Below are 18,584 nucleotides of genomic sequence, written 5' to 3'. Positions count from 1 at the left end.
GGCCCCTTCACACGAGAACTAACCAGGACAGCTTCAGGAGCCCAGGTGCCGCCACCCTTACGTGGCAAACTTGAGGGTGTCCCCAAGATCCACTGACTCTGTCTGGGGCTCTTCTTTACTTCTCCCCCAGAATGGCCCAACAAGGCCAGGGCTCCCTCTCCTTTACACCTACGCGCACACACACACACCAGCAGTTAGCCCTGTCACTGCTCCTGGATTGTCTTATTAGCCAGAGTGGCCAGGCTGAAACTAGAAAGCCCATCCTGCCACTGCTGGCCTAGTCTCCATCTGCCATGGAGACCATCTGCCCTTGGTGGGGGGCAGGGGCGGTCTATAATGCCACCAGCCAGCAACAGGAGGGGGTGCTGCCCCCTAGGCTCCGTGTACCAGATGGACCTTCTATATTCCACCTACCACTCCACCTCAAGAGCCCTCTGACTGGGAGGGACACCTGTCCCAGACCTCCTGGGATCAAATTAGCTAGGGAGGGGAGATGGTCCCCTCCTTCCATGGTCCCTCGCCATCCTGAGCTCGCTGTCCCATGCCCTGGGAATCCATCTCCGGGCACTGGAGACCAGAGGCTCCAGAGCTGGAGGGCCCTGCAAAGGTTCTCCCCTGCCTGTAAGCAGGAAGGCAGGTGCTGCCACCTCCAAAGGGGCCGTCCCCAGCACTCCACTCAGCCTGGCTCCAACCCCTCCCCTTAACCCCTCTGTCACTGGTCTCAGTGTCTCTGAGTAGATGAGGAGAGAGGATGGGGAAATTTTTAGTGCTCTCGGGACAAGTTGTTTCTGCTACAGAAGCTGGTTTTCTTGGTTTGGAAAGGTTTTTTTTTTTTTTTTTTTTCCACCCAGTAATGTGAAAACATGAAACCCGAAACCAACCCCCCACATTTGTCACCTCTGAGAGAAGCCTTTGGGGTAACTGGGAGAAAGCTGTAAATGAGTCAGGCTGATTCAGGGCAGGGGGGGCTGCCCAGCTGCCTGGGGCACCAGGGTTTTATTAACACGATCTGAGCATGGCCGTCAGGTGACAGATGCAGGGAGGGGAAAGGGCTTCGTTTCCATCCTCTGCTTACCCCCAAACAGCAGTCCCCTTGATACGTTCCTTTTGCCTAGAAAAAGCTGGGTCCTTAGCTCCGTTCTGGACAAGCCTCTTCTACCACCATGCAGGAGCACAGGACTGGACTGTGTCACCACCCCAGCCCTAAGCAGTTTGTCCCCTTTACATCAAGTGAAGCAGACAAGATGAACAGGGAGAGCTAGGGGTATGTTTCACCTAGGAGAAGTAGATTGGATGAGACTTCCTAAATGTGATGATGATGGATCCAAGAATAGGGAGGCGAGAGAATCCTTAGAGGGAGTCTGAGAAGCAGTGGAGACTTTCTTCCCTCTGGCCAGAGCAGTTTAGGAAAGAACAGGCCGAAGCATGAACTGGGCAGCCCCTCTAGACTCTGACCTCTCAGCAATGGGCTTGGGAAGGGAAGCTCTGCCTCCCTTTGTTTCACAGCTTCTCTCTGATCCTTCCCGGCACTTTCTGCTGAGACAGACCTGTAGAGACCTGGTTGGGTACAGAGAGCGCACCCTCTGACCCCGGGAGGCAGCCGCATATGCCCAAGAGGCCTGCCAGCTCCGCCTCAACACAGAACTTCAGGTCCGCCCCCAATTCCTCCACTCACCTGGGGCTTTGAGCCAAGACTCCCACCCACGGTTCAGCCCGCCCTTCCCCAACACCCTGCACATAAGGCTCCAGGAACTGGCATGCTGGGAGAACTGGAGGGGGGAGCCCAGTACCACACACCCACTTGCCTCACTGTTTCAAGTCCCAACAGGCCCTGGCCTCACCGGCCTCCACAGGTAGGCAGCGCGAGTCTGCATCTGTTGGCTGCCTTCCCTGCTGGAGGACGTGCAGCTCTAATTGCTCAGTGCCCCACAGTCAGCAGCATGGAGAGAGGACAGTGAACGATAAACAAACGCTCAGAGTGGCACAGAGGGAGACCCCTCCCAGGTCTGGGCAGAACCGCCCTATGGGAAACCTGGGGCTCTATGACAGAGCCCTCCCTATGTGGTCCTCACTAGATATAGGAAGGAAAAAGCACCTTCCCACCAGCCTTCCTCCTGGGGCCACACTCATCTCAAACTCAGCGGGGAGAAAATCCCATTTCTTCATGGGAGTTCTCCCCCATGGCATTAAATTCAGTAAGCAAACACATACAAGCACCTCCTAAATACAAGGACGCTTCTGAAAGAAGCCAAGTAAGTGTGCTGGGTGGGTGGATACCAAGTCCCCGAGAACGATCCCAGCAAAGGGGCAGCAGCTCCACCTGCTGGGCCCTTTTCTACCCTGGCACCAGGAATCAGAAACCAGAAAAAGATTGGCCAGGAGCAGTGGCTCATGCCTGTAATCCCAGCACTTTAGGAGGCCGAGGAGGAGTGGATCGATCACCTGTTGTCAGGAGTTCGAGACCAGCCTGGCTAACATGGCAAAACCCCATCTCTGCACCTGTAGTCCCAGCTACTAGAGAGGCCAAGGCAAGAGAATCGCCTGAATCCAGGAGGCAGAGGTTGCAGTGAACCAAGATTGCGCTACTGCTCTCTAGCCTGGGTGACAGAGTGAGACTCCATCTCAAAGAAAAAGATGAATTTAAGAATAAAGCCAAAAGGTGACACTCTCCTGCTTTGGTGGGAAGGGCCCTAAGATATAGCAACAGACTAAGACTGAGCCAGGCTCACTGAATTCTCTGTTGGACAGACCTGAAGGGTCCATGTCACCATGGAGCTGGTTTGGAGATTTGCTCACAAGACCTGAGCCAAACAAGTCCTCAGAAATGCCCTCTAGCTCCATAGGCTGCCCAGAGCCCCCTTGGCACAACTAGAGGAGTATGCCATCAACAGCCCAAATCACCCTAGGCCAAGAAGGGTGGATGCTAAGCAAACAATACTCTTCCCTCCCCAACAAACCAGGAGTCTGGGGTCCCATGAGCACCAAAGCAGCAAAGCCCTGGCCATTCTCAGAACCCACGGCGCTGGAGCCGTCCTTGCTTAGTCACAAGGGGCAGCCAAGCTCTTTGCTTAAAAACCTTGGGTCTTGGAGACAGCAGTGTGACAGCAATTCAGAACACCCAGCTCCCCTTATAGTTCTCTGATTACCTTCAGCCTGGAACTCACAGCACACCAAGAGGATGGACTTTCCTGCTCCGTTTGGCCAGGGCGTGTCCCTCTTCAAGTGTCACTGTTTGTGCCCACGTACCAGAGGGTGTGTAGGTATGCCTGTAACTGTTTATGAGGCCTGAGTTATACATGCCTTGTGCATCTGTAAACATGAGATCCTATGGGGCAAGCCTACCTTCATGTGGGTGTATGGCTCATGAGAAGGCATTTAGGTCTATCCTCCACTTTCTCACCCAGCAGGGGCAAGCGACAGAGCAGCAGCATCCAGCTATTTGACCCCAGGATCAGACTGCTGCTTAGTCTGCTCATTCCTCTGTCCAATATCACTGTGATGAGTCCCTTCCCTGGTTTGATCCTCAGATCTCCTAAAACCGTCAGCACTGACGGAGCTCAGCACTGCCCCAGAAGGGAGTGCGCGCATACACAGTAGGAAGCATTTCCTTCCTCAAGGCAAAAGCCACTGGTTTCTGTTTCCTGGCCCTTCTTCCTGTTTTCCAGGGCCCCTGATTTAAATCCCACTGGGTACACCCTGAGGAAACAGGCTTCCAGTCTAGGCTTGTACAGGAACTTCACAGTCATGGGCACTTATTAAGTATTATCAATTTTTTTTTAAGCCTTAAAATCCATACATGGCTATTCTCCCTCCATGGATAAGGGCTGAGCAAGCCCCCTCGAAAACCCCGCTCCTTGTTCTCCCACGTTTGCTCTAAGCATGTTCAGTCCTGCCCTTACTGGCCTTGGCCTATAGTCCTGACATGGGCAAACAAAGGAGAGAACCAGGGAAAAAAAGGAAGCTGGCCAACACACTCGGGGGTCCATATTCCCAGAGTCAAGGTCTGTACCAAGCCATACCCTCAGGATTGTGAGTTGGCATGGAGTGCAGAGGGCAGAGACAGAGCCAGGTCTATTCTGATTTGAGCTTCATCAATAAAGAAGAGGTGCTCCTGTGGGTTCCTTGTTCCAAGAGCTTCTATCTGCAGCTGTTAAGTAAGAGAAAAAAATTCCTCCTTGGATAATTTATGAAGCCACCTGAATAGCCAATAAAATAATGAGTGGGGGTAAAATCAGTCTATCCACTGGATAAAACACTATGCAATCATTAAAAATAATATTTATTTTAATGTTTACTCTAGCGTATATTACTGTAAAAAAATTTTGTGATGTAACAAAGTGGGAAAGAGCTAATGATTTAACTAAAAAGTAGGACATCAAATTAACTATAAAACACAAAAACATGGACAAAAAGTGATGCATAGCTTTACAAAATGGAGGAAATCAACTAGACTCTACTCACAGTAATTGCTCACCTCCACAGCTCTAGCTCCTAGCACAGTTAAGTATGCAATAAATATTTGTTATTATTGAATAAGCACTGGGATTAGGAATGAATTAATCTATTTTCCAAATCTGCTGTAATGAGATCCTATAAGTTTTATAACAAAAAAAATTACAGGCCAGGCATAGTGGCTCATGCCTGTAATCCCAGACCTTTGGGAGGCCAAGGTGGGAGGATCACTTGAGCCCAGGAGTTCAAAACCAGCCTGGCCAACATGGCAAAACCTGGTCTCTACAGAAAATTTAAACATTACTCAGGCATGGTGGCACATGTCTATAGTACCAGCTACTTGAGAGGCTGAGGCAGGAAGATCACTTGAGCCCAGGAGTTCAAAGTTGCAGTGAGTCATGATCACATCACTGCACTTCCAGCCTGACAACAAAGACCCTATCTCAAATTATAAAAAAAAAAAAAAAAAAAGTTATGTATATAAAAATAAGACTAATTTCACAATCCAAAAATAATTACAGAAGGGACGGAGATTTAATGTTGTCCATAGAAAGACGTTAATGTCAAACTGACAATTTAGTTACAGTTATAAACCGGAAAACCATGCCATTTGGACTAATGGAATTTGAAGTTACTAGAAAAAGACAATAGATTTTTGATGCAGAATGACAAGGCTTATCTATAACATGTCAACGTTTTCGACGACTCTGAAATTTATAAATAGCCGGGGAGTTCACTGTTTCTTTCTTTACCTTCACTTTCTGAGTTTTATCCTAGAAAAGAGTAAAAAGGTGATCAGTAAAGAGAAGGAAATGGTCATTTTGTAAAATAGAAAGGTTAATAAACTACCTATTAGAAAGCCCCGTTTCAGCCCTTCTCAAAGCTGAGAAGAGACATAGCTACTGCCCAAGGTATCCACTGCATACAATGAATTAACTTCTCCCCTAGGCCTCTAAAAAGTACTGGCTGTGTATACTCCGTGGGAAAATTGAGAAAAAAGGTGTTCAAGTAGTTGTTTCATTTAAAATTATAATTTTAATTAATTCTCTCACGGAACCCCAGTTGAGAAAGGCTGACCTAAATGATCCGCAAAGCTAAAGAATTTGACATTTAGAGAAATGATAAGAATATGAAGGAGGTATCTTATATTCCTCAGCTCTGCTATTTAACTACACAATGTTGTCTATTTTTAAACACCAATGAGTGACATGCACTGTTTTGTTAACCTGTTTAAATGTTACGGGAGCTGCTCATAAGCTATAAAGTTCATATGCTACCCGATCCTACCCTTTGCTGTTCCAAAGCACTGACTAATAACCCCCTTATTACCTTCTTAATCAAGGAACATTTCAACACTGTCAGAGTAACAGACACTGGCTCAAACCACTGCCCCTGAGGAGCAGACATTTTCACTGGGGTTGATTTACACATAGCTGAAATCCAGTCTGAGTTAAGACCTTTACGAGAAAGAAAAGAAAAAAAAAAAGGCCTAAGGCTCTCTTTCCTCACCAGAAGATCTTTGCGTGTTTGAATTTTCTGAGCAATAACAAACAATTTCTTCTCTCGTTCAATCCGCTGTGTCAGGCAGTTATATTGCTTTTGCCTTTCTTTAGCTATTCGCTGCAGAAGAAACAGACATATTCTCAGTGACACAATGAACAGGACAAAAATAAGCAAGATACTGTTTCTCATTCCATTTAAGCCAACTGCATAGTTTCATCAAATCCTTCCTTTCACCAGAATCAACATAACGTAATAACAATGAAGTTGCCCATTTTAGAAACATCACATCCTGAAGCTAAAAGGAACCCTGGGCCAGACGGTGGCTCATGACCGTAATCCCAGGATTTTGGGAGGCTGAGGCAGGAGGATCGCTTGAGCCCAGGAGTTTGAGACCAGTGTGGGCAACATAACGAGCCTCTGTCTACAAAAAAAATTTTTTTTATTAAAAAGGAACCCTAGGCCAGGCACAGTGGCTTACGCCTATAATCCGAGCACTTTGGGAGGCCAAGGTGGGCAGATCACCTGAGGTCGGGAGTTCGAGACCAGTGTGATCAACATGGTGAAACCCTGTTTCTACTAAAAATACAAAATTAGCCAGGCATGGTGGTGGCATGCCTATAATCCCAGTTACTTGGGAGGCTGAGGCAGGAGAATTGCTTGAACCTGGGAGGCGGAGGTTGCGGCAAGCCAAGACTGTGACATTGCACTCCAGCCTGGGCAACAAGAGTGAAACTCCATCTCAAAAAAAAAAAAAAGAAACCCTATAGACTACCTTATCGAAACCTATCACTTACAAATGCAGAAAAATGAGGCCCAGAGAAGAAGTAAGTGGCCTAAAGACACATGGCTCACCTGGAGCAGAGTCAGGACTGTTCCCATCTCATAAACCCCAGGAATCTTTCCACTACTATACTAAGCTGCTTCAACCTTTGTGTGAGTGCTGCAATCACCTGAGATGACAGCAGGAACGAGTCAGTGTTGGAAACCCTACACAAAGTGAGTGGAGAACAGAAGGGTCCCCAGGCAGCATGCTGGTACCTGAGAATCTTACCACACAGAGAGCAGAAGAATTTTTTCAGCAGAAGCTGACCTGAGAATTCTCACTGCTAATGACTCTTCAAAGACCAGTGGGGTCCTTAAGTTTTGGGGAATCACCAACCTCAGAGAAACTGATGAAAGCTTTGGGACCTTTCTTTCTTTTTTTTTTGAGACAGAGTCTTGCTCTGTCGCTCAGGCTGAAGTGCAGTGGCAGGATATTGGCTCACTGCAACCTCCGCCTCCTGGGTTCAAGCAATTCTCCTGCCTCAGCCTCCCAGGTAGCTGGGATTGCAGGTGCCCACCACCATGCCTGGCTAATTTTTGTATTTTTAGTACAGACATGGTTTTTTCCACCATGTTGGCCAGGCTAGTCTCGAACTCCTGACCTCAAGTGGTCCACCCGCCTTGGCCTCCCAAAGTGCTAGGACTATAGGCATGAGCTACCACGCCCAGCCTGGGATCTTTCTTGAGATAAATGTACATACATGTTTGTAAAAGGTTGTGCAAGCACATGTACCTATCTGCACAAAATACCAGCAAGAAAGGGGGCTTTCACAGACCCCCTAAAGCTCATTCCTGGGTTGTCTACCCATTCCAAGTTACAGACAAAATATCCTTGCAATCCACCCACCAGCAGTCTCTTAATAAAAATAATTTTGCAGTAAACAAAATAGAAAGAAACAGTACTACTAGACAAAATGGCAAAATCTAAACCTTCCTAACTTTTCAAAAGCTATGCTGGTGAACTATTCTACATGGGAGTTTGGAATACTAATCTCTTTAGGGACTCCCACAATTCTTAAGACGTGTCAGTGACATGGCTAACTGAAAGTACACCTAATTGACAAACAACAGGGTTATCACAAGAGCACTCAAGAGCAGGCTCTTCAGCTGGAAGTGTTATCTACATAGAGGGAAATATTACTGGGCCTCAGACTTCAACAATCCACGGATTCTAGCACAGTCTCACAGCAGTGGTTTCAGACAGCTTTTGTTTTCGCTTTATTGCACAGACTGTCAGATTTATGGGATTACCCAATATAGTCAAACTAATTAGGGGTATTTATATTACTAAAGCAAGTTTAGCTGCCTCTGAGCTAGAGAAAACTGCTGTGAAATTAAACATTGGAAGCAAAACTGATGCGGTGTAAATGATTCAAATCAAAACAGAACAGCTGTCTGCTTGAAACACATTGACAGCATTTTTTTTTAATGAATCAGTCAGAAGAGTTCAACTCCAGAAGGCTTTGAGGAAAAGCATGTCTTCTGCACAACCCAGTTACAGTGACGGAAAGCACCATAAGGAAAAGTCAATACAAAATGTTTGTTACAATACATAATATGAAAGACCTTTTGGGCAGGCATGGTGGCTCACACCTGTAATCCCAGCACGTCAGAAGGCCAAGGCGCGAGGAAACACTTGAGCTCAGGAGTTTGAGACAAGCCTGGGCAACATAGCAAGACCTCGTTTCTACAAAAAAAAAAAAATTAAATTTAGCTAGGCATTGTGGCACACACCTGTGGTCCCAGCTACCCAGGAGGCTGAAGCAGAAGAATCACTTAAGCCCAAGAGGTGGAGGCTGCAGTGAGCCATAATCACACCATTGCACTCCAGCCTGGGTGACAGAATGAGACCCTGTCTCAAAAAAAAATTTTTTTTAAATAGAAAGGCCTTTTGATGTGTGCATTCACTGCTAAAGGTTCAATATTAAAGTATTCCAAATCCTTTAATCTTCAGCAATCCCTCCTTTCTCTGCATTTTAAAAACACTGGCATCTGTTACAAGCATTAAAAGCACAAAGCGCAGGGTCAGAATTGGGATTCAAACCCAGGTCTAAAAGCCAGAACCTAAGCTCCTGACCACTATACCGACACATCCTCCAATCATAGATACAGGGAGCCCTTCCCCACTTCCATCCCATCATCAAATCCTCCTACAAATCCACTTTTCTAAAAGAACTTCATGGGTTTTCCATAAATAATTATTTTAGGCCGGGCACAGTAGCTCACGCCTGTAATACCAACACTTTGGGAGGCCAAGGCAGGTGGATCAACTGAAGTAAAGCATTCAAAACCAGCCTGGTCAACATGGAGAAACTCCATCTCTATGAAAAACACAAAAATTAGCTGGGTGTGGAGGTGCAATCTTGTAGTCCTAGTTAATGGGGAGACTGAGGCATGAGAATTGCTTGAACCCAGGAGGCAGAGGTTGCAGTGAGCCAAGATCACGCCACTGCACTCCACAACAAAGTGAGACTCTGTCTAAAAAATAATAATAAAACTTTAAAAATTATTTTAAATTCAGTGGCAAAAAAAAGAAAAAAAAAGAACCTAGATTCCCCTAAACTCACATGTGAAGAACAGAGAAAATTACCTTAAGTCCAGTCTGATGGGTAACTCCTTTCACTTTTTCCTTCTGCAAGGTCTCTATCCTGGGCCTATTAAAGACTCTGTCGACTAGTTCCGGGGCTGTCTGCAGGTGAGTTGCAACATCAAACTGTGCGACTAAAATTCAAGACAATCCTTAAGGCACTGTCTGTTTCTAACACCAAACGACACAGACTGGCATGGCAGACTGTCCCAGAAACCTTTAAACATTTCATACCTTCCTTTTTGGTGTCAAAAAAGAACACATGCTTATTCTGTTGCTTCCCCTGGAAATCCAGCAGATGGAGCTCTGATTTTAGTCTTTCAATTTTCTAGAACACAGAATAGGGTCTCACTTTATATTAGATTCTTCCGGCGTATCCAAAAAAAAAAAAAAAACTGCAAAAGTTTAAACCATTTCACATCATCATTGCCAGCCAGCAAAGAACTTCCTTCATCTGATTTTTCTTTTTTATTTATTTATTTATTTATTTTTCTTTTTTCCTTCCACCACTTGTCGGCAGGAAGCTTCATCCTTTTAAAGGAAAGGATTCCAAGTATATATCAAGTACCGGGCTAGGCACTTCCCAGAACGTACTTAACCCTTGCAACAATCCTCTGAGACAGAAATGAGGGAAGAGCCTCAGGAAGTTGAATTTGTCCACTGTCATGGGGCTAAGTCATTGGCAGTGCCAGAACTCAAACCTCGGTCTGTCTCATTCCCAAACCTGAACTCTTTCCACTCTACCATGCTAACTATACTTCTAAATCATTATCACAATCAGGTAAGATTGTAAATGCCAGAATAAATTAACGAATAACTTGAGACTGACGATTTTAAGTTTCTTTCTTAACCAATAAACCAAACGGAACAGAGAGTCAATTGTTACCTTAGCTTCTGCAACCCTTTTCATTTCTATATATTTGACATCCTGAGTTCTCATCAGCTTTAGTTGTTCTGGGGTTACCTCTTCCTTACTCTGCTTGATAACATGTACTCCATCCTAAAATCCAAATTTAAAAGATATATTCCCTATTAGATTAAAATCATTAATAAGTTGTGGCACAGTACATGGTTAGAACAAAGACAACCATAGGTCGGGTACAGTGGCTCACACCTGTAATCCTAGCACTTTGGGAGGCCAAGATGGGCAGATCACTTGAGGTCAGGGGTTCAAGACCAGCCTGACCAACATGGTGAAACCCATCTCTACTAAAAATACAAAATATTAGCTGGGCATGGTGGTGTCTGCCTGTAGTTCCAGCTACTCGGGAGGCTGAGGCACAAGAATCATTTGAACCCGGGAGTCAAGAGGTTGCAGGGAGCCAAGATCATGCCACTGTACTCTAGCCTGGACAACAGAAAGAGAATCCATCAAAAAAAGAAAAACCCCAAAAGCAAAAAGGCAACCAAATGCTGCATGCTAACAGCACTCTTAGACACAGGCCCCTGAGGAGCGCGTTCAATGTAGCACCTCCAGCCAGCCATCCTAGAACAGCTCCAGGGTTAAGACAACTCAGATTCAAAGGCAGAAATGCATGCTCCTCTGGAAATGGCAGGTTTGCCTTGGACACTGACCAAGAGCACCTGGAGTAACCAGGGAAGGGTTAAATTAAGGCCAAGGATCCTTCCTCTCCATCTCCTCCCTGTCCTTATTTTCCAATGTGTGGAGCTCAAAACACCAACCAAAACACCAACCAAGCCATTGGGCACCCACCTGGAGTTTAACCCGAGTCATTTTGTAGTAGAATTCATCTGGATTTTTTTCAAGAGCCTTCTTCCGGAGAGCTCTGAGGTATTCTTGTTTTTTACGGTAGTCACTAAAAGACAGGTTAAATGCATAGCAAAAAACAAAAGAGATAACTTTAAAAAACCAAAAACCCACAATAAGCAAACTTTACAAGCATCTAAAAGGTCACACAAAGTAAAACTCAAAAAAGCCAAAGCAGTAACTGGATCTGACGGACACTCCACTGTCACTGAGCTGAGCTCATGTCTTCACAGGGTCCACAATCTAATCAACAGTTCCTATTCCAGTGGAACCTGAAATTAACTGTTCCCAGCCCACATATGTTTCTGTGCCATTGACATCATTACAGGGAGACACCAAACAAAGTACAAATTAAAACTCCTTAGAGAGGATATGGTGTAAGCTTGGGCACCAAATGACCACATATAATTCAGAAACTACACAGTACAGTATAGCATAATGACTAGAATCGTAGACTCTGGAGCCAGACAGCATGGGTTCAAATCTGGACTTGACACTTCTGGCTAAGCAATTTTGGATAAGTTATTTAACCACTCTGCATCCCAATTTCATTTGTAAAATGAATACGGTAATAGTAACCTATCCCAGAAGGTTTGTTGGGAAGGATAAATCAGGTGTAAAAATGGCAAATATCCTAGAACACTGCCTGGCCCAATAAACAACACTTAATTATCATTAGCTTTAAAATCTCTGGGACCTACAGAAACCCACTTAATCCATCGCCACCATCTATACCAGGGGCATAAGAAGGACCTCAGCTGACATGTATGGCTAACAAATAATTATAAAGTATTCTACAAATCAAGTGCTAATAGAGAAGAAGAATGGGGATAATTGTTTTATAAAATGTTTTCAGAGTTCACGATCACCCACGCTTGGTCTCATGAATCTGTCTTTCACATCTCTTCATTCCACACCACACCACACACATGGTGATGTAAGAGACTCAACAAATGGAATTTTAGATTATATCTTGCACTTCAAGAAAACAAAGAGAAAAAAAATTCAGCTTTGGGCTCAAACGCCAAGGCACAGCCAAATCAAAGCCACTATGAGAAAAATGATCTGGAACAACATAATAAAAATAACTCACAATGCCACTACAGTTAAATAAATAACGATGTGCTTAAACAAAGAGAGAAATGTAGGGTCACAGAAAAAATTATCTGACAGGCTGCCAGAGCTTTGGCCATTTTATCAATGGCAGGAAATTACCCCTGTCAGACACTCAGGCAATTCAGCTGCAGTGCAAGGAGGCTGTAAGCTTTCTTGGCAGCGACTCTACCAGAAAGACTGAACTCACTCTGCACGAAGTTTGTAATCTTTCTTTTTCTCCAGTAGGCCCAGATGTTTTCGAAAGCCAGGCTAGAAGACAAAAGAAAAAACAACAGTGCTTAGTTTCCTCAGTGAACACATATCCAAATCAACATGACACCTCACAGGCACTGGAGTCTCTGGAGCGCTCAGTAAATCCAGTCCTTGGAGCTAACCCATGACCCTGTTCCCTCCCCTCCCAACAACTGGGCTCTGCCCAAGGATGAGAGGGACCATGCCAGCACTAGACAGGTCACAAGCACTGCTGTAGTAGGTTTCTTGGCCTATTAAGGACAGGGAGAGGCAACAATGACTCGGCACTAAGCAAGCAGTTGCCAGTTGTACTAAAATTACTACCAACTTAATCCATGGGTTTAGAAAATACTACAAAGGGAAAACATAGTAACAGGGAGGCAACTGTGGTAAGGGAGCTAAATTTAGAGTTTGGAGATGTGGGTTCAAATCTAAGCTTTACCTCTGAACAATCTGTGACCTTGGGCATGTCACTTAACTTCTCTGAACCGCTATTTCCTGACTGTAACATGAGAACAGTACCTGCTTCTCCAGGTTATCCTGAGGATTCAAGGAGCTTGTGTAAATGGTAATGACTGCACATGGTTTCACACATAGCAGCTGTCCAGCATGAGTTTACTATTTTTTTTTTTGAGATGGAGTTTCACTCTTGTTGCCTAGGCTGGAGTGCAATGGCATAATCTTGGCTCACCACAATCTCTACTCACCACAACCTCTACCTCCTGGGTTCAAGCGATTCTCCTGCCTCAGCCTCCCAAGTAGCTGGGCTGACAGGCATGCACCACCACAACCAGCTAATTTTGTATTTTTAGTAGAGACGGGGTTTCTCCATGTTGGTCAGGCTGGTCTCGAACTCCCGACCTCAGGTGATCCGCTTGCCTCGGCCTCCCAAAGTGCTGAGATTACAGGCATGAGCCACCACGCCCGGCCCCTACTATAATTATTATACTTCTGGTACTAGGTATGAGAAAAAAGTATGAAAAAAAGTACTTTCTCTGACACAGACTTGGAGAGCATGGAAGGTATAAGGATTAAATCTTGGTATGATCTTTCTACATACCACCATTTGTTGAGCACTTAGCATATGTCAGCGTCTGTGCTGGCTTCTCTTGCCTACATCATTATAATAGTTCATATTTATGAAGCACTTACTCTGTCAAAAAGCAATGTGCTATGCTCACTACACAATTTCATTTAATCCCCAAAACAATCATGAAAAGAAGGTGAAACAGGCACTACTGTTTTCACAGTTTTCCTTAAAGGGAATGAGGTTTAGAGAATGATAAGCCCAAGAACACTGAACTAGTAAGTAGCAGAGCTGAAACTAGACCCCATTCTACCTAGGACCATCACAGTAGACTGAGTTCTCTTCTGTTGCGAATAATCTTAACATTTTGGGAAATGCATACACTTCTCTAGTGTTTAAACTTGTATAATAGGTGGGGTGCAGTGGCTCATGCCTGTAATCCCAGCACTTTGGGAGGTTAAGGTGGGTGGATCACAATGTCAGCAGTTCAAGACAAGTCTAGCCAACATGGTGAAACCCCATCTCTACAAAAATTAGCCAGGCATGAAATGGGCAGGTGCCTGTAATTCCAGCTACTTGGGAGGCTGAAGTGGGAGAATCGCTTGAACCTGGGAGGCGGAGGTTGCAGTGAGCCGAGATCACACCATTACATTCCAGCCCAAGCAACAGAATGAGACTCTATCTCAACAACAAACAGAAAAAATCTTGTATAATAATTTGGGTAGGATTTTTAACAGTCATCTGTCTCATCTTTCATGCTTCAAATGATGCAATAAATAACTATTTAAGGCCGGGCTCATACCTGCAATCCCAGCGCTTTGGGTGGCAGAGGTGAGCAAATTACTTGAGCCCAGGAGTTCGAGACCAGTCTGGGCAACACAGTGAGACCTCACCTCTACAAATTAAAAAAATAAAATAGGGCCGGGCGTGGTGGCTCACGCCTGTAATCCCAGCACTTTGGGAGGCCGAGGCGGGTGGATCATGAGGTCAAGAGATCGAGACCATCCTGGTTAACATGGTGAAACCCCGTCTCTACTAAAAATACAAAAAATTAGCTGGGCATGGTGGTGCATGCCTGTAATCCCAGCTACTCAGGAGGCTGAGGCAGGAGAATTGCCTGAACCCAGGAGGCGGAGGTTGCAATGAGCCAAGATTGCGCCATTGCACTCCAGCCTGGTTAACAAGAGCGAAACTCCCATCTCAAAAAATAAATAAATAAATAAAATAAAATAAAATTAGCTGGGTGTCATGGTGCACGCCCGTGGTCCCAGCTACTCAGGAGGCTGAGGCAAAAGAATGGCTTGAGGGGGTTGAGCCTGAAGTGAGCCGTGATTGCCCCACTGCACTCCAGCCTGGGCAAGAGAGCGAGACCCTATCTCAAAAAAATAAATAAAACAACACCAAACCTCCCTGAATAATTTTAACTTTAATTACAGCAGATAAAAGGAGGTTGACCGAGTAGAGAAAGAAAGCTAAAGGGTCAAAAGAGCAACAACATGAGAAGAGGCAGAACTCCTGAGATCTCTCACGTCCACTTCAATGTACATCTGCATTACAGAAGAAAATCTGGTATTACATCTGAAATAGTTTATGTAATTAACATATACACCCTCCATACAAAATATCTTCAGTAGCCCCCCTGCTGCCCTACGGAAGTATCTACAGGAGAAAGCCCAAAGTACCCAAATATGGAACGTCTGTGTCGATGGTTTACCCACTTTTCCAGCATGGCCTTCTCCTCACCTCTTCCACATAGGCCTTCTGTTCTTATTCAGCCACAGACATGCCATGTCAACGGAGCTTTTAAAGCCCTCTGTCTTCTCTGCTAATACAAATCCACTACTGACAACTATGACTTTGGATATACTATTCAATCTCTTTAAGCACCAGATTCCTTATTTGTAAAATGAGGAATTAACATCCACGTCATAGGGATGTTGTAGGATACATGAGACAATTGTAAAACATGCAGGGCTCTGCCTAGCATATAGTAAGTGCTCAAAAGGTAATAGTTTTGGCTGGGTGTGGTGGCTCACACCTGTAATCCCAGCACTTTGGGAGGCCGAGGTGGGTGGATCACCTGAGGTCGAGAGTTCGAGACCAGCCTGGCCAACATCACAAAACCCCATCTCTACTAAAAATACAAAAATTAGTTGGGCATGGTGGTGCACACCTGTAGTCCCAGCCACCCAGGAGGCTGAGGCAGGAGAATCACTTGAACCCAGGAGGTGGAGATTGCAGTGAGGCAACATCACACCATTGTACTCCAGCCTGGGCAACAGAGCGAGACTCAGTCTCAAATAAAAAAAAAAAAAATCTGATAAATGCTATTAAGCAGGAAGACTGAACTATAGTTAAGAGGCCTTAGTTCTATCCCAACAGTCAGCTGCACAACTCTGGACACATCCTTTCCCCTCTCTTTCTTATCTGTAAAATGAAGTTGGAACACATATATACGTATGCCTAAGAGTCTTTCTGAATCAGATATTAAGCATGGGATTCCTGACAGTGTATCAATATAAACTTATTTTTACTCAACCTCCCCACACAGACACACCCACCATAGAAATCCTAGAACTGCTTACTCTGCCTGAATCTGGTGTTTGTAACTGGACAAGTCACCACTCTGGACCTCAGTTTCCTCATCTGTACAAAGGGAATGGAAAACACCAACATTAAGGGGTAAGGCATAAACAAAAGGCACATGTGGCAGAGCTTCATGAACCACAAGACCAGTATGATAATGATACCACATTAGTAACAACAGTCTCCTCGGTCAGTGACACCATATGCAGCAGGAGGAGCTGAGCATTAAGACGTGGGATCCAATTTCAGCCTAGCAGTTGTCGCCTATAAGAGCTTTGACCTAAGTTGCCTCAGAGAAGGCCGGGCACTTTTAACATATATTATCTTTCAATCACCACACTGAAATCTTCCAGAGTAGGTTTTATGGCCCCAAGGAATGGGGAGCAGCCCTTGCTCTTGCTAGAACGGGAACGACAAATCCCCTCCACTCGTTCCCGCGAAGCCCCGCCCCAGCCACGCCAGCTGTATTAGCATACATTTGCGTGTATTTACATACAGCTTGGACTGGGATCCCAGGGTGGCGAGAGGGTTGGGACGAGAGCAACACATGGCGACAATGGCCAGCGCTCATGGGGCCTGTGTGGTCCTACCTGGCTTCGCTCTCGGTGTTCCCGCTGCCGGGACTTAGCGGCCTTCCGAAAAGCCGCCGCCATGTCTGTACAGCCTTGGAAAAAAGCTCAGTGGACAACGGCGGCTCCGCACTCCCTCTGCCGCCAAGTCCACTGATCCTACCGGAAACAGGCCTAGCCGTTGGAGGTTTAGAACCGCCTACTTCCTCTAAGCAACCTATCCGGAGTCGATCTTCCGGAAGTACGTCATCCAGCAGCGGCAGACACTGCAGGCTCCTTCTGGGAAGCGTAGTTTCCTAGATCTAGTCTTGTGACTCTGCAAGAACCCGTTCTTATTAGCTAGCGCCTGTCCACGCTGCCCAGATCTCGCCTTCGCGCTCGGCCCGCGTTGGCATCTGGGAACACGTGGCTGGCACTGCCCTGCGTCTGAGTTGGGCTTGGCGTGTGCGCATGTGCAGTCACTTACAGCTCGGCACGGGTTTCAGTATTTAGGCGGTATGTTTAAAGCTAGAGGAGTATGCACTTAACAGTATTGGCCCTGGCTGGGCGCCGTGGCTCACGCCTGTATTCCTAGCACTTTGGGAGGCTGAGACGGGCGGATCACGAGGTCGGGAGTTCGAGACCATCCTGGCCTATATGGTGAAACCCCGTCTCTACTAAAAAAAAAAATAGAAAAATTAGCCGGACGTAATGATGTACACCTGTAATCCCAAGCTACTCGGGAGGTTGAAACAGGAGAATCACTTGAACCTGGGAGGCAGAGGTTGCAGTGAGCCAACATCGTGCCATTGCACCCCAGCGGGCAATAGAGTGAGATTCTGTCTCAAAAAAGACACACCACCCCAAATATGACTGTAGGAGACCAGAACATGCCACTCCAAAATAGATATTTATCTTGCTTATTTATTTCAGCTGGTTATGCTGAGAAACTGCAGACAGAGGAGTTGCTCTGAAAAGCTGTCCTTCCTTTTGTAAAATAAATTTACATCTACAACGGAAATCTACATTTTTAGTGAGGTATCTGTGTCAAGAAGAGGGCTGACAAGTGTTACTTCCTGAGAGATTTTATCTCCATAACAGGACATTTCTTCCCCTCACCTTCCCATAATTTGTGTTGCCATCAGCCCCCAGAAGCCCCATGCCACTATTCTTTTTTGTAACTCAGAACACTATATAAACTTGGTTCATCTGACCGACCCATTTTTTGCTCCTCTACAACAGTGTACAGAAAAGAACATTCTATGGAGAGACAAGAGACCTTAAAACCATACCTGGCTCTGCTACTCACTTACAGGCTGTGTGACTTTTGGCTGGTTTCTTGACTTTAATTAGCATCATTTTTCTCAACTATAAAATGAGGATAATAACAACATGCACCTCTTGCTTCACATTGCTGTCAAGAGCTCACAGTTGAACTGATGAATCATATCTGCAAAGAAGGACATAGAAAGGAATCATTCAATGACAGTAGCTATAAAGTTCTGAGTCCCTCACATCCCCAAGGGAATGGCTGGTTGATGATATGAGGACCAGAGGCAGTACAAGGTAATGATAAGAACCGTGACCCATGAGGTGTGTTCTGAGGCTACCCCAAAGTAAAGTTAGATTCACTGAGCCTCCATCTGAGTGTAAATTGAGGTACTAATAATATTATACCCACAGGATTGTTTTGAGGATAAAATGAAATCATGTGTACAGTGCTTAATGCTGTTTTTACTCCTTAGCAAGTTCAAAATAAAACGGAGTTAGTAGGCCAGGCACAGTGGCTCACTCCTGTAATCCCAGCACTTTGTGAGGCCGAGGCAGGCGGATCACCTGAGGTCATGAGTTCGAGACCAGTCTGACCAACATGGAAAAACTCCGTCTCTACTAAAAATACGTAATTAGCCAGGCATGGTGGCACATGCCTGTAATCTCAGCTAC

The 18,584-nt window shown here is 45.4% G+C and overlaps 1 protein-coding gene across 1 annotated transcript; it reads right to left on the bottom strand.

The window, feature by feature from the left end:
- Nucleotides 1–4,258: 4,258 nt before the first annotated feature.
- UTP11 (UTP11 small subunit processome component) lies at nucleotides 4,259–16,816 on the bottom strand. The gene is made up of 8 exons (XM_012439087.3): nucleotides 16,683–16,816; nucleotides 12,436–12,497; nucleotides 11,079–11,181; nucleotides 10,251–10,364; nucleotides 9,599–9,692; nucleotides 9,368–9,498; nucleotides 5,962–6,072; nucleotides 4,259–5,225 (listed from the first exon to the last, which is right to left on the bottom strand). The coding sequence occupies exons 1-8, from the start codon at nucleotides 16,743–16,745 to the stop codon at nucleotides 5,142–5,144; spliced, it is 762 nt and encodes a 253-aa protein (XP_012294510.1). The 5' UTR covers nucleotides 16,746–16,816; the 3' UTR covers nucleotides 4,259–5,141.
- Between the last annotated feature and the right edge of the window lie 1,768 nt (nucleotides 16,817–18,584).

This window comes from Aotus nancymaae, unplaced genomic scaffold (assembly GCF_030222135.1).
Source record: "Aotus nancymaae isolate 86718 unplaced genomic scaffold, 86718_ANA_hifiasm-v0.15.2.pri h1tg000007l, whole genome shotgun sequence".
In the NCBI taxonomy this organism is placed as follows: Eukaryota; Metazoa; Chordata; class Mammalia; order Primates; family Aotidae; genus Aotus; species Aotus nancymaae.
Note: the sequence above shows the minus strand (reverse complement) of the source record. Positions and strands in the feature narration are given on the sequence as shown.

What these genes read in the sequence shown, in the direction of transcription:
- UTP11 (XM_012439087.3), bottom strand. Translation starts at nt 16,745, where the DNA reads ATGGCGGCGGCTTTTCGGAAGGCCGCTAAGTCCCGGCAGCGGGAACAC. An exon ending in GATTACAAACTTCGTGCAGA is followed by an intron (nt 11,182 to 12,435) that starts GTGAGTTCAGTC and finishes CCTGTCTTTTAG; the next exon opens with TGACTACCGTAAAAAACAAG. An exon ending in AAAGGGTTGCAGAAGCTAAG is followed by an intron (nt 9,693 to 10,250) that starts GTAACAATTGAC and finishes TCTGTGTTCTAG; the next exon opens with AAAATTGAAAGACTAAAATC.